Here is a 15,123-nt window from a genome sequence, read left to right as displayed (position 1 = left end):
AATAGAAAGTAAGTTTGCAAATACTTGTTAAATCTCCTCTAACCATGTATGATGAGTTAACTGAACTGGCCTTGCAAAGTAGGTATCTAGAAACATTTCTAGTCCATCATATCTGATAGTTCTATACTTAAAAGTGATGAAACAGGTTTCTTCATATCCTGTCATTTAATTACTGCTATTAGAACTACACCTTAAAGACAATGTTTCCATTAGAGAAAAACTGTATATGATACATGATCTGTTCTGTATTGTCTCTAATATTTTGCAAACAATTTAAATGCATATTTTAAAGCATCTGAAAACTGTATTTTCTGGAGACCTCCTAATCTCAGAGAGTTTGTCATTCTGCATCAGGGCTTTCACTGAAAACCAACAGATTTCCAAACACAGAGCACTTACAGAATCAAATTCTAAATATTTGATATACTATGATGTAAAGCTTTTCATATCTGCAAAAGAACAGGAGCTTCACACACTGAAGTAAATGCAGCTGTGCTATTTTCCAAGTGATTACACATTCAAAGAACAGCATGTTTATTTGAATGCATGATCACACCTACATATAAGGACTCTCCAGTATATAGATTGAAATAATTTACTTGGATTTCATATCCAGAAACATTCACATCAGAATCACACATATCTTCTTTATTTTCCAGTAGTGCTTTTGTACTTTTTAAAACCAAGTAAAATAAATGTAAGCACACCATAATATTAATGGTCTGTTAGGGCTGGTATTCTCACTGCAAAAATAAAAGCATTTCCATTGGAATGAAGCCATGTGAAAACTGTCACATGAACACATGAACACCAGTGTGCTAAATTCTGGAATGATAAATGGATGTTGGATAGTTCCTATCTGCTTCACAGTTAAAAAGGTAGTATATGCCAAACTATTGTACATCCTACCTGAGAAACCACCTACAACACTAATGTTCAATGTATTTTTGCAGTATCAAAAAAAACGCTTTCAAAATTTTCTGAAGTTTTTCCTAATATTTTTTTTCAAAGCTAGGCTAATATTCTCAGTCTGGGAACACAGACTTCTGAGAGAGGGAAATGCATAGTGCACTTCCTTACTAACATGAACTTTTAAACTTAGTGAAGATGACTACTTTGAGTAGTTAGGACTTGCAATTAAAATTTTCATGGTTTTGGAAGACAGTAGCAGCAGTTCATAAAAGTAGCTGATGTATTGTAGTGTGAACATAACTTCAGTTACCCACGCCAAAAAAAGGGTCTAGTAAATAAAAAATACAAAACAGTTTCTACCATAAAACCCTTTGAGACCAAGGAAAAAATTTTCCATCCCCTTTCCATGTTATCAAGCAAAATGGCTTCTCAAAAGAGTGATTTCCACTTAGAGGCAGAGCTGAATAAAAAATGTAGAGGTTGTCCTTTTATCACTTAACCTCTTTTTTTACACAATCTGAATTTTCAACAGTCTGGATCTTCACCAGTGTGTGACATCATTATTGCAATATATTCAATGTTTCCTAGCTGATGACTAAAATTAAATTTTCCTCCATCTTCTTCTGTTGAAGACTGTCTGCAGATATATTTTCAGGTGCCTTCCTATACCACAAAGCAATTCTTGTAGATCTTTTACAATTTTTTCCTTCTCCTCTTTCTTTGCTCTGATAGTTTGGGTTTTTTCTGTTTTATGGTTGTTTTTATTTTGTTCTCCTGTTCTGTCTTCTTTCTCCCTGATGTGCACATAGCAGAAAGCCATATAAATTGATTAGTGTTAAGAGCAGCCACCAGTGGCTTTATGGGACCATGTTACATGGTCATAAAATTCTGCTGAGTGATGAAGCATCTGTACACTTGCTTCTGTGTCCTGTACATTTTCTGAGATGTTTCATACTCTCCAGGAGATTGGTTCCTTCTCTTAAGAGAGCATGGCAGGAGTATGACTATGACAGAATTTTAATTTTCGCTGATGCAATAAATTCCTGGAATTTATCTGCACTGTATGTTAACATGAGCAGTTCACACACTTCATTAACTATAAGTTTAAGCAGTCGTACTTTGATTGTCTGGAAAAAGATAGCAACGATATTTATTAGAGACATGTCTGGAAGAAGTTATTAAGCTTTCAGACACACTAATCTTTTCCAGATAACCTGAAATATCTAAAAAACTTCTCTGTGGTTTTTAAAAATATTCTTAGGAAATTCCTTCAGCCTCTGTATCTCTACCACTACAAGTGTCTGAGTGAAGTATTTTTCTTATGTAGTTTTAAAAATACAGAAATATATCTGTCTGATAATTAGGATTCAGAAAAAAAGACAGAACGAGAGACTGGTGATCACAGAAATGGCTCCAGTGGGCACAATTCAAGCACCCTTATACATATACCATACCAAACTGGGAGATGCTGCAAAGATTCTTGGACTTTCTCCTTTTTCATCAATCTCTTCATGTGTGGGAGTATGTAACTGGAATAAATTCCTTAATTTTCACTTTTAATGCTCTCCATTTAACTGCTTCATTTTCAAAATTAGCATCTTAACATGAATAGTCTGCAGCAGGATGTGTTTCTCATAGCAGCATTTGTGTAATTGACCGCAGCCAATTAGGCAAAGAGGCAAAATATAGTGTAAGCAATCAAAAAACTTATACACAAGTGCTTTAGTTATGGAAGGAGGAACAGGACAGGAGCTCTGCTTTTACACTGCCCAACAGTTGTCATGAGACACAATCCTTTGCTGCCTTTTGGAGTGGGACAGCACATCAGCTAGTGATGGAGGAGCAATCTCCATTCCTTGTCTTCACTGTTTTCCTTATGTAATTCTGATGTCAAATGCCAAGAAAATATATTAGCAAATAAGATGAGAAAGCTGAATTATGGTTCTATTTGTCCCTTGTACGCCTTCATTTGTTCTTTTCTCCCACAGTACCATGTCAGCTGGATTTGGATCTTGGGAGAAGAGCTGTTACATGTACAGAGACCTGCTCTTTTTTACTTTCCACATTACTCTTAATGAATGATTTGTTGCTTTGTCTGAATATTTCAGAATATCCTCTTTTAAAAATGTATTCAGCCCAGAAAGGAAGCAGGAAGCAATGTTAACTAAAGCAAGTACTCACATATGAATGATTTCAGCAGAGCAAATGTAACAGGAGTAATCCTGCAAGGCACAGAGCTACATCCCCAATGGGGGTCTGGACATCTTTATTTTGTGATTTGTAATTCTCACAGCCTAAATGGTTTTCCAGTTGGGGTTTAAGGACTAAATAGTAAAAAAAGCCAGTAAGACGAGTACATAGTTAAAAAAGAATTCACAAGAGTAGGTTCTCAATATAATGCTCAAAAGGGGGTTAAGAGCACTGTTGCACTTGCCAGCTCTAAGTGCAATTAAGCATTTCAGTTACATAAGACATTCCTCATTGAAAAACTCAAGATGCACGTTGTCACAGTTTATAACTACACAGCTCAGTGGTTGGAGCTGGAGCTCAGCAGGAGATTTGGTTTTGTGTTCTTACCCATCCAGAGCTGGAGTGACAAGATAGTGAGACATACAGGGAAGGGAGGGGGAATCCTGATCTCACTCAGTAATGATGCTAAGGAGAATAATTAAATATTCATTGAAGTGAGGACTTGACCTAACTCATCCACATCTCTGATGAATGCCCTCATTACCAGTCTACAGAGTCATATTTCCTCTTTCTGTCCAGATGCATACTCAATTTCTCAGGCAATGTGAGGAGAGCTCCAAACAGGCTGACCAAAGGAAGCACACTCTTGCATACATAATGGTTGGAGTGCTCCACTGGCAGCTCCTTCTTCATCAGAAGATCGAAGGGCAGCCTCTCTGAGGAGTTAATTTTCCGAGGTGCTAAACACACACTGGAACCAGCCAGCTGGCTAAACAGGAACTGTATTAGTTGAATGTAAATGAAGCACACAAATTTCCTCCTTTCTGTCTCTCAAATGCAGCACAGTCCAGGGAATGGGCTGGATAAGGGTGTTCAGGAGAGGGGATGGATGAGAGAACTGTTTTGAGATGTTTAAAGGACTTTGGCTCCAAGCTGCTCAGGGGCACTAAAGTTGATGTACCTGCTTGGTGTGCAGAAACCTGGGTGCCAAAGAAACGCTTGCCAGTACAGTTTTGAACATGTTTAAAGGTTGGCAGAGACTACCCATTACATTTAACACTCTCTTTTGTAAATCTATATAAATGTTAGGTGTCTAAGCAGACCTAATGCTCAGTGTTTCTTAAAAGCTTGCTATTTCAAAATCCCAAACAAATCTAGGATTCCTGATGCTTTGCTGAGCTCAGTCTAAGACTGGCATGCTGTTTTCTCTTTGTTCTTTTGTGGATCACTCAGTGACTCTCAGGGCAATTTCAGATGTGAATGCATACCTGTAGAATTTTTAGAGTGTGCTATGCAGTTCCTGATGGGTATGACAATCTTGGTAATTATAAACATAGCTTATCATTTCAGATTGACTTACTAGTGAGCTGTTCCATATCCTTTTGTCTTGGTAAAGCCTATTGATATTGCAACCACTAATGCTGGCAGTCCTGGAAAAAACCAAAACAGTAATAATCAGCAGATGCTGAGTAAAATATTGCTGTTCTGCCTGGACAAAAAATAACAGGGTAAGCTAATGCAAAATGGACAATTTTACATGGAATGAATTATTTAATGAAGCACATTGCTACTGTAGGAATTGTTTTTCTGAAGCACTGGTAGGGAGGAGGACACTGTTTTCTGCCCACGGTGTACTTCTTGATGTAGCTAAATTACTGGTACTTTTGACAGGTCTTAACTAGAAAGAGGTTTCATGAATATTCAGAGAATGTTTCTTTCTTGTTTTATTTTGATTTCTTGATATTACACTACTTTGCTGAAAATCTTCTAAAATTTTGTTAAAACATATTTAGAAAAGAATGATACACCAGCATTGAGCTTGAGATACAGTGGAAAGGCTTCTAACCTAGTTTTCCTTTTAGTAACATGCTGTCTACTATCTTTCAATTTTACTGGAGATGATGATATTCTTAAAATTACCACTGCATTAAGTGTTTAATTCCAGTGATTCTTAGGAAATTAATTTTACTGACTTACCCCATCCAAGGCACAGGAAACGCTTCCTTATGAGCCGTGTCCTAATTTTTCCAGTAACAGCCATATAAGACTGCCACGCTTCTGTCAAAACCCAACAGAATGAAGCTAAGAAGAAGAAGTGTAAAAATGCGGTGGTTGTGGTGCAGATGCCCTGCAGGGAGCAAAGAGAAGCTCATGCTGAATACTTAGGGACACTCATTTCTGTTTTCAATTCAAAGAGTTGTCACATTCTATCATCTTGACCTTTATCCTTAGCATCAACTCTCCCATTTCTCCCTTTATGATGTGGTGGCCACAGAAAGCAAGAGAAAGAGAAATGTTGATGGGGATTAGGCAGAAGAGGTTTTGACTTGCTTTCCCAAACACTCAATGTTCTGAGCAGACACAGAAACACAAAATAAATCATGTCAGCAGATTTTTCTCTAAACATTTACTTCAACCGGGGACCATCATAAAGTCATTTTGGTAAGCCAGTTACAAAATTACTGATTATAAAATCACACTGAGCTGAACAGAGGAAATATGTGGATATAAACACTCCTAATTGCCAGCTACGTTTTATTTCTCTCTGTGAAGAAAGAACTTGATTATAAAATTTAATTTTTTTTTTATTTTTTATTTTTTTTTAAATTTTTTTTTTTTAATTTTATAGAATGTTAACCTCTTGGAATATACTGCCTTAGATATTTTTAGGCAGGCTTAAATATCATAAGCTTAACAACTGCCCTGGATATTGTTTTTATGGGTATCGGTCATTTGTCTGAAATACTGAAAAGTATTTTGAGCACATGCAATTGGCTTTCTTTTGTCACTGTAGCCCTTAATTAAACTTGACATTGTAGCTTACATCAATGAGCTTCTTGGCATAAATGATGATCTGTGCTCCACTGTGTTGCTTAAAATGCCAGTAGCAGGCTACAAAATGCAGTCTGCATGGTACCCCAGAACCAAGACCACACCAGTAATGTTGGGAATATCATTAGCACAATTTATCCTTAGCACAATTTAAAGTGTCAAAATTATGCTAAGATCAAAAGAAAAAAACTGTTCCCATCTCCAACATCAATGAGGCAAATTCATGAAAAAATGAAAAATGCAGGTATTATTTTATGATTATTTCTTTATGCATCATATACATCTAATAGCTACCTTACACTTAGCCTTTTATTTAGGCTAGTTAAGAGTTTTTACTAAAATCCCAGCTGAGAAAATTATTTAGAGAGAGAATATGCACATTCCTACTTATATATAGGTGCTTGCACACATTGCTGAATCAAGGCTGATAGGAAGGATACAACATATATGACATCCATGACTTACACCATCCATGCTTTTTAGTTCATTTTACATTCTCAATTTCTTCCCAGTATGTTTTGGGTTGAATTTTCTGTGGTGCTAATTTTCCAGATTCTTATCTGAAATCAGTTGTGCTGGTTAACTCCAATAGTTATTTAAAATAAATAGCTGATAGCTGATACCAGCTGACATTAGCATTAGCTGACATCAATCGCTGAACTTGCAAAAATATATGCACTTGAAGAGTCAAAATGTAATGCTCTCCTGCTTTGAACTTACAGATGTGACAGACACCTTGTCTGCAAACCCTGAGTCAAAACAGTTTATTTAAATCGAGAGAAAAGGGTGTTCTGTTGAATTATATACAAGAAAATTGTTGTTAATTAAAAAACGAACAAACAAAAAAACCAGAAACAAGTAATGTGAACTGAAAAAAAACAACAGATCATGAAAAACCACTAGGTATTCCAACCTAGCCTTTGCCATTAATTCTTATGGTTAGATGTCCCTAAGGGATATAGATTCATAAAATCTATCCAGTTAAAGCCTAATAGCAGTGTTTCCTGTATATGAAAAGAAACCGAAACCCCACCCAAAACCCCACTTATTTGAAATGAAAGTTCTGCAGTGAAACACACAATAAATATAAAAGAAAATTAATAAATATCTTTTCTTTAACTAGTTGGTTCATATGTCATGAGTTCCTACTATGCAATTTTAATTTGTTTTCCTATCAATGTTCTTGCAAAAGCTAGAAAGTTCTGTCAGAGCAAGAATTTGACAGCAAAATTTCTTTTGAGGACCACTACAGAATCTTTAAGGGAGGAACAGCATAGGTTAAAACAGAGCCTGAAAAAATGTGAATATACTATTTCCCTTTTAAATAATGCAAATACAAACAAATCCTGATCTTTTGGGTGAAAACAGTGCTAACTCTTATGGTTGACTAGAGTGCACACAGTAGGATTTAATTCATAATTTATCCTCTATATAGAAAAAAAGAGGCAAATGTGGACACGGCTACTGTGGAAGAAAGCACTGTGATGAAAATGTTAATGATCATGTTGAGCAGAAAATGAGAAGACAGAAGCAAGTTTTATGAGAAACGATCTGTGCTCTAGCTGGAATATCTGACTGCTGATTATATCTAACTCTTCAGAGCAGCAGACAGAGGTCTTTAATGAACAACAGTGGTAAGCCTGTATCACTGATTTAACAGTGTGTTTGCATCACATGCCATCAGAAAGATGCAAATCAGCCTCACAACATCACCAAACAACCGCTGTGGGATTGTGATGACAGGTTCATGTGCAGGCAGGGCTTGCAGTGAACTCAGCCTCCCTCCTGGCACGAGCAGCAGTCCTGGCAAACAAAACTGCTCCCTCCTAGGCATAGCCATGGGCTCAGCACAGTTGTCCAATACCCCACTGGAAATCTGCTTTTATGTACTTCCCTGTTCTTCCCCTTTGATAAATAAATAAGGAAACAATGCTGTTCTGTCTGGAAAAGCACTGTCACTGGGAAGTCAATTTCCAAATAGAAACAAAAATTCTTTTTCACCAGAGGTTGTTATTAAATGAGCCAGCTGAATACCTCTAATTTTAGAAAGTGTATGTTAGCATTTTTTCTTTCTCACCAGGTTATGAACTATGGCCAACCACTCCTTCCTCTCTTCTTCCTTGGCCAGGGACCACCACCTCCCCTCACCTTGCTGCACATGCAGCAGCATCACTTAAACACCCATCACCCACAGAAAGCTGCAGTGTGTCAGCCTGCCTGCACCAAGAAATAGTGGTACACACCCTCCCCACTGCTTTAGGAGGAGATATTTCTCATTTGATTCTAATTCTAGTTTATTAAAACTCACTGAATTAATTACCTGTGCTGAGGACCTGCCAACCTGCAACAAAATTAATTTTAACTGCCTAATTTATTCACTATTTCTTCCCTCTTCTGAAATTAAGTAAACTTTTACTCTAACCCAATCTTCTTCCCATTACTCTTATTCTTGGCTCCCCATATTTACTTATAAGTGAGGAAAAGAAGTTTTTCTGTCCTCAGAATGCATAGTTTTATGGACTTCAATATAGTCTCAGGTGTTAAGCTACCTAAGTAAGATCATTCATCACTTTTTAATAAACAATATACTATTGAAAGCAAGAAACATACTGGGCATCAAATTATTTCATTGTTTCATACTTATAAGACACCTACTTCCAACGAGTGTACTGAAGCACAGCTGAAAAATCTAAAACCCAATGGAAATTCAAAGCTACATGTTCTAGTGATTAATATTTTTTTTTATATAATAATGATGATTGAAGTAGAGAATAAGTCAATTTTTATTGTACTGGAGACAATAAAAAAGTAGGTCCTGTAAAAGTAGGTCATAAATGTAGCCTCAAAATAAGAATTTATCAATATTCTTTGAGCATTTGGCTGTTGTGTTTTGGTCTTTTTAAAGGAAAAATGGTATTTTTTTAATAGAAAAATGTGTTTTTAATAGTAGTATCCTCTGATATAGATCTTCAACACAAATGCAAAGAGGTTTAAGTAAGAACACCTGATTTGTGTTCTTCCCCTGAAACTGGTTTTTTTTCCTTCTACAAACTTGTTGACTGTCTCTGGATTCTGATAAACAGTAAGAAAATCAAAGCTGTTTGAAGCTGAAAATGAAAAATGAAATCTGTATTGGTGGCAGCAAAATGAACAGGGCTAAAATCCACACAGATGATTCAATGAAGCAGAAATAAGAGGCAGTAGCAAACCATTTAAATAATAAAATTTCTTAGAGATTGGAATCTTGCCTTTGACTTATCTCTATGGAGATAAGCTTAAGGAGATAAATTAAATGGGTGCTATTCTTATGATATTCTGATCATGCACTGAGTTCACAAAGAACACCTAAAGACCAAAAAAAATGAATAAATGAAACAAAGAACAAACAAAACAATGATAATGAAAAGGACACAGTAAAAAGCAGAAAAGTAATTCTATGACAAAATTTGTATTTTTGATTTTCTTTTAGAGACTCTTAAGCCATCAGCTCTCAAACAGTGTAACTTTCTCTTTTTAAAATTAAAAATGTAAATTCATAGAAGAAGATACTGCTTATTATTCTGAATTTTATTTTTTATTATCACCTAATTTTAAACTGATTTGGGCAATACAGTATCTTTGCCTCAGGAGTAGCAAACTGTCACAATACAGGGACACAGTATATCAGTCAGATAATACTGAATATTAGATTAAATACTGATTTATAGAATAAAGTGTCATAAAAGAGAGGCATATTCAGAGACTGTGGGACAAAGAAGTAAGAACTTTCTTTTCAGGAGTGATTTTCTGGAAAAGAGACATATTTGCAATGAGAAAAAATCTAGCAAGGGAGGCTGTCTCTTCAGTTGCAATCATATTTGAAGGTCTTAGGATCTTAAATGTCTGAGAAATCATAGCTGAAGTCTTCCAGTTTTATCTTCCAGGATCATTAATGCTGCTGACACCATAAAGCCTTGAAGACACCATTTTAAAGATCCCATGTTCCTTTCTTTGACAGACTCCAGTGCTGCTAACACCACTTGTTCAAGCAAAGAACTCAGGAAATCAGATACTGATATTGAAAATACCAATACAAAAGAAATAATTGTTCTAAAATAATGTTATTTGTGTTTTCAACCAACAGCCATGAAATTATTTATTTTAATTAACACAAAGAAAAACTTTGGGACCTTCTAAAAGTCTTTTCTGGTATTCTTAGCAGTTGAAGACTCAAGACTACATTTTGTTCTGATATCTGACATGATAGTCCAGAATAATTATCACTTGACTTGTATTTGCATAATGAGATATGCACAGTTAATTATCATACTGAAGGATTCTATATGAATACAGGACAATATGAATGGGAGCCTTTACTTGGATTTTTAAAGCAAGTTGTTTTTGCAGTACAACAGCAGTAATCTTTGTGTAGTTAGGTGATCTGCCTTACAAAGATAATGAGTGATAACTAAGGACACTACAATTTTTGTCCTTCTACTCAATCATTTTGTTTACCCACAAGAAGCAAGATGCCTTTCAAGGTTTGATAAATAGCATACAAGCTGCTGTAAATGACCCAGCTCTTTCTGCAATTCCTTTGATTTAGTTTACAGCTACACTCCCATCTTTATCAACAGCATGGCAATTTCACAGCAAGTGGTTTTTTCAGTACCAATATTTTTTCCCTTTTCTTTTTGGTATCATATGCAAATTATCACAACAGTTGCTTAATTTTGGGACTGTTTCATGTGCCCAGTCCCAGGATGCAATGTAATTTGTTCAGCCACTTTGATTCAAGATGTTTCTTCTCTTTTGGAATCTGTCCTTTTATCTGACGATATAGCCACGGAGATCCTACTGCAACAGTACAAGTGTATCTGGAAGAAAACTTACACTTTAAATCATAATTTTTCTTTGCATTTGTGCTTTCCACATACACTTTTAATATCCTTCTTACTATTTTCTCCCGAAGTTTCTTCAGATTTTATGACAAATTCAATTCCTGTTCCTCTTTTACCAAGATTTACCTTGAAGGTATTTTTCTAAAGTCACCCCTATATGAGTAAAGCATTTACAATCTCTTTTCATGCTTATGAAGACTAATCAGAATGTCTCCCATTTTTCCCAGGTGCAGAGTTCAGCAATAGAAGTGCTGTTTATATGTCATCCACTAGAAGTATAAGGAGCCTTCTTTTAAACTTCTGCCCTTTGCAGTTACTTTTTTTCAAAGTTCTCCTCTTGATAGCTTTCACCTTTATCACTCAAATCAACAACCTCTGCATTTAAATCTTACTGCAGCATCAGTTATGCCTATGGAAATTGCTGGGTTTTATTCAAAATAATTCCTCTGCTAGCCACTATTCTCCTCCAGATCTTATAATACACACAGCACAATATAATTCTATCAACTAGATGTGAAGGGATACTTTCCTGTCTTTTGGGGTGGAAAAGAATTCATTAAAGTTTCTAGCTGCATGTGAAAACCTTTCTCACTCTGGCATGTGGCAGAATGTCTACACTAGTAACTGAAAAGGTATCCTTTATGCACTGGCATGTGCATAAATTGTCAGTGAATTCTTTGGCACAGTTTTGACCTGGGCCAAAAATGGTTCTCCCAGCTCAAGCCCACGCAGGGACTGAAAGAGAGCCTGGGCCAGGAACCCTTCCTGATGGTTGGCTTGCACTCAACATCCTCCTGCCCTTGAGGGCTTGGGTGTAAGGGATGGAAGCTGTGTTTTGCTAATTTGCCTTGGGGCTATAGAAATATTTGTAGCTCATTTTGGTGAGTAGGCAAGATAGGGGCAAGAAGCCTAGCTGGATAATTCATATTATGCTGAGGTATGACTAATATATGAGACGTTGTTTGCAGCATTCTCTGGAGATTGTCAGTTCAAAGCTCAGGTTTGTATTCTTTACCTCAAAATTGCTTTCTTGGTGACATGCCTACAGTAAATTGAAAGCCAGGGGGAAGACAATTCTCATACAATTTCTTTACACTCGTACTCATTTTAGTCCTCTGCCTGGTTTGGATTGTTATTGCCAGGTTATATTTAAGCAAATGAGCTCTGCACAAGCAGCATCACAGAACAGGTTACTCAGAGGCAATTTCATTTCTTCGATTACAAAACCTGGCAACAGAATCTCTTCCCCTTCTGCCTTTGTGCTGTGAGGATGTGCATTTTCCTGGGAAGCAGGAAATGAAGGAATAGGATCCTCTGCTTGTTTACAGGATTAATTCAGAAGTGGAAAGACTCCCATTAATTAAAGTGGACTTTATAGTGGATGTTACACCTCTAGAATAAGGGATGAAATGTGCATGAGCAGAGGCTCATGATCTTGCTTCTTATCTTAAGTGCTTTAAATGTTTACAAAGTATTGGATGAGCATTTTTTCTAGTAAGTGAATATGGCCTACTTCACTTCATGAATATATTGTGTTGACTTTGATGTTAAACACTTTAAACAAGGTAAACATCAGCTCTGTCAGAACAAAATAACTTAATATTTTAACTGTGACCTCAAATAAGTGTGTTTTGAAGTTTATGAAGCTCAGAACAAGAGGTTTACAGGCAGAGATAAAAGAAAATAAGAAGCCCTTTAAAACTCTAAAGCATAAAATACATTTATATAATTTTTTTTTCAATTCCTTTCTAGCTTAATTAGTCTCCAATTGTTATCACAATGCTGTAATGGTGATGCTCCCCTGTGCCAGGGATGAAGCTTCTTTTCTAATTGTCTTCTTTCCCTTGGTGGTGGGTTGTTTTTTTTTTTTTTTTTTTTTGGTTTCGTTGTTTTTGGGTTTCTGCTTCCTTTTAAAAACTCTTTTGAACACAAAGTGACCATGCTCAGTTTAGGTAAAAAAAGTGAAAATCACTGGTAAGCTTTCTTAAAACAACTTCATTACTGAGCAATTGAGGAATAAGAATTAAAAAATTAAATTGAAATTAATTAAATTGAAATTGATCATATCTTGAAAAATTGCTCTATGAAAACAGCTTCATGAAGTTTTGCATTACCAAATCTGAATGATTTATTCTTTAAAGAAGGATAAAATGTAAATCTGTGGATAAAATATAGATTTGTTTTTTGAATTGATAGCAAGGAACATCAACCTGGGCTCTGAAAACCATTGAAAAATTAGTTATGTTCTTGTACATCATTGTGGGCAACAGCAATCTAGAAGCAGAACTGAAGGTGCAGTGTGAACAGAAGGGACTGGATTCATATCAGTGCATGCACAGTTTGGCCTGAAAAGTCTCTGCAACTGGGTGTGACTCAGAGGAGAAAAGAGAATGCCTGCTGGCTGTCAGAATGATTCTACTGGGCTGTCAGAAAGACTTCTACTTACTTGGGAACTATGTAAATTAATGTAAAGATTATGGATCAGTAATAAAAAAACTTCACTGATGTTATTACACTTCGGTTTTCAGGACAGCTGTTTCACAGGAAATGTTTTTAGGCTCTGAAAATTCCATATTGTTTTAATTTTAAAATATGGAATGTGTAGTGTGCTCTCTTAAATGAAGACAAATGCTTTTGGCAGATTTGAAGAGATATAATAATGAGACAACTACATTAACAGCGAAGAAAAAGCTGTTTGGCTGTAACATACGATGTGCTGTATAATAATTTCAGCTTACTAGATAAAGATATACAGCTTTTAAAATCTCTCTTTGGGCTGTTGCAAGTAATATTAAGTAATAAGAAACACTTGTTTGCATTAGATATATGGCTACACCTGTTTGGAGAAGAATGAAGAATACAAGAGCCAGTAGTCAATTAGCAGGATGAACAACCCATGCTCCAAAGGTCCTAAGTCTTCCTAACTTTAATTTATTTAAAAGTTCATGATGGGGGCTGTGTGAGTAGCTAGGGGCACAGAGCCAGGATTGGTAATGAAGAGGTGGCTGAGCTAAGCACAAGGGTTACACATGAGTCAGCAATGTCAGCAAAGTAAAGAGTGGTTCAGAGCACAGTTGAGAGGGATCTCCCAATGGAGTTCTGAGAAAAAGAGGAGGAGGTGTCCAGGCACAAAGGCAAGGAATTGAAGGAGATTCCTTGGAAAAATGGCATACCATAAGAGGGTAGCAGAATGGATACTGATATGGAGACTTCAGATTCCTGCATGACTATCCAAATGCAGCCAGTGCAAACTGATCTCCTGGTGAAACAAATTACCAGGAAAAGCTGCCATTAGGTAGACAGAAAATACTGCCTTGTGTTGTCCCCCAGTGCAACACATTCTTGTAAAAAATCTTTTTCTTCCAAGAAAATGTGGTTATCACTTGAATATGTCTACTCTTAAATCAGATCATCTGTTTTCTCTATTTTAGATTTTGATGTTATTTGCTAACAATAAAATTACTGTAATTTTAGGGAGTTTCCTCAGCAATCAAAATGATGCCTAGAATGAGAAGTTCAACAACAAAGCCTGCAGTTGTCTTTCAGTTAGTCTGACTGTGATGATTATAATCCTGCCATATGAAAACAGTCCATCTTCTTCTCTGGGGTACTGCTTTCAGCAAAGATTCCTTCTCTGCAGATCTGTAAGAGTTGCATCCCTTTACATGATTGACTATCTTCATTCTTTTTTCAGTTTTTTTATTATTATTTTTTTAATCATAGTGTATACATATGTCTTAAAAGTATTTATGTAAGAATAATACCATGAAAAGGATGATTTTGCCCCTATGAGCATCTTCAATTTCAAGCATGCTCAGTTTTCCTCCAAGGACAATGTCTTTTAGGATTAGCAGTATGGAGACAGTAAGAAATGGTCTTTTTAAAATAAGTAGTTTAAGTCCAAAATAGAAAGAATCCAGGAAAGGGAGATATTATCTACATTATTGTGGCAATCCAAAGTCTTCTCATACCACATAAGTTCTGTTTATTTCTCAAAAATAACAGATAAAGCAGATTTTTTAAAGGTATGCCATGGTTACATCTATTTGTACTTGCTAACAAAATGGGTAAGAGCAGCACTCACTCATCCTGCAGCCAGCTGGAATGGTACAGAAAATGTCTATGTTAGTAAATTTCTTTCTATTCCAAAATCAGGTGGCCATATCCAAACTGATCCCTTGCCAGTTCCAACTATCCTGAGCTTGGGGAATTGACTGGGATAATGCTAGCTGGGACAAAATCATGCCAGGAGGCATGCTAATTATTCCAGAGTACAGATGACTTTGTGCCAATGCTTGGGGTCATGCCC

The 15,123-nt window shown here is 36.1% G+C and overlaps 1 protein-coding gene across 6 annotated transcripts in view; it reads right to left on the bottom strand.

The window, feature by feature from the left end:
- The window catches only part of ADGRB3 (adhesion G protein-coupled receptor B3), a 439,829-nt gene that overhangs the window by 38,674 nt on the left and 386,032 nt on the right, over nt 1–15,123 (bottom strand). For all 6 annotated transcript variants that reach the window (XM_056488286.1, XM_056488289.1, XM_056488292.1 and 3 more), the window contains 2 exons: nt 5,080–5,230; nt 4,463–4,532 (listed from right to left, as the gene is read on the bottom strand). In XM_056488286.1, the coding sequence (XP_056344261.1) occupies nt 4,463–4,532; nt 5,080–5,230 (221 nt within the window). The remainder of the gene's footprint in view (nt 1–4,462; nt 4,533–5,079; nt 5,231–15,123) is intronic.

The sequence above is a fragment of the Oenanthe melanoleuca genome, chromosome 3 (assembly GCF_029582105.1).
Source record: "Oenanthe melanoleuca isolate GR-GAL-2019-014 chromosome 3, OMel1.0, whole genome shotgun sequence".
NCBI classification, from domain to species: Eukaryota; Metazoa; Chordata; class Aves; order Passeriformes; family Muscicapidae; genus Oenanthe; species Oenanthe melanoleuca.
This window is presented reverse-complemented; position numbering and strand designations above follow the sequence as displayed.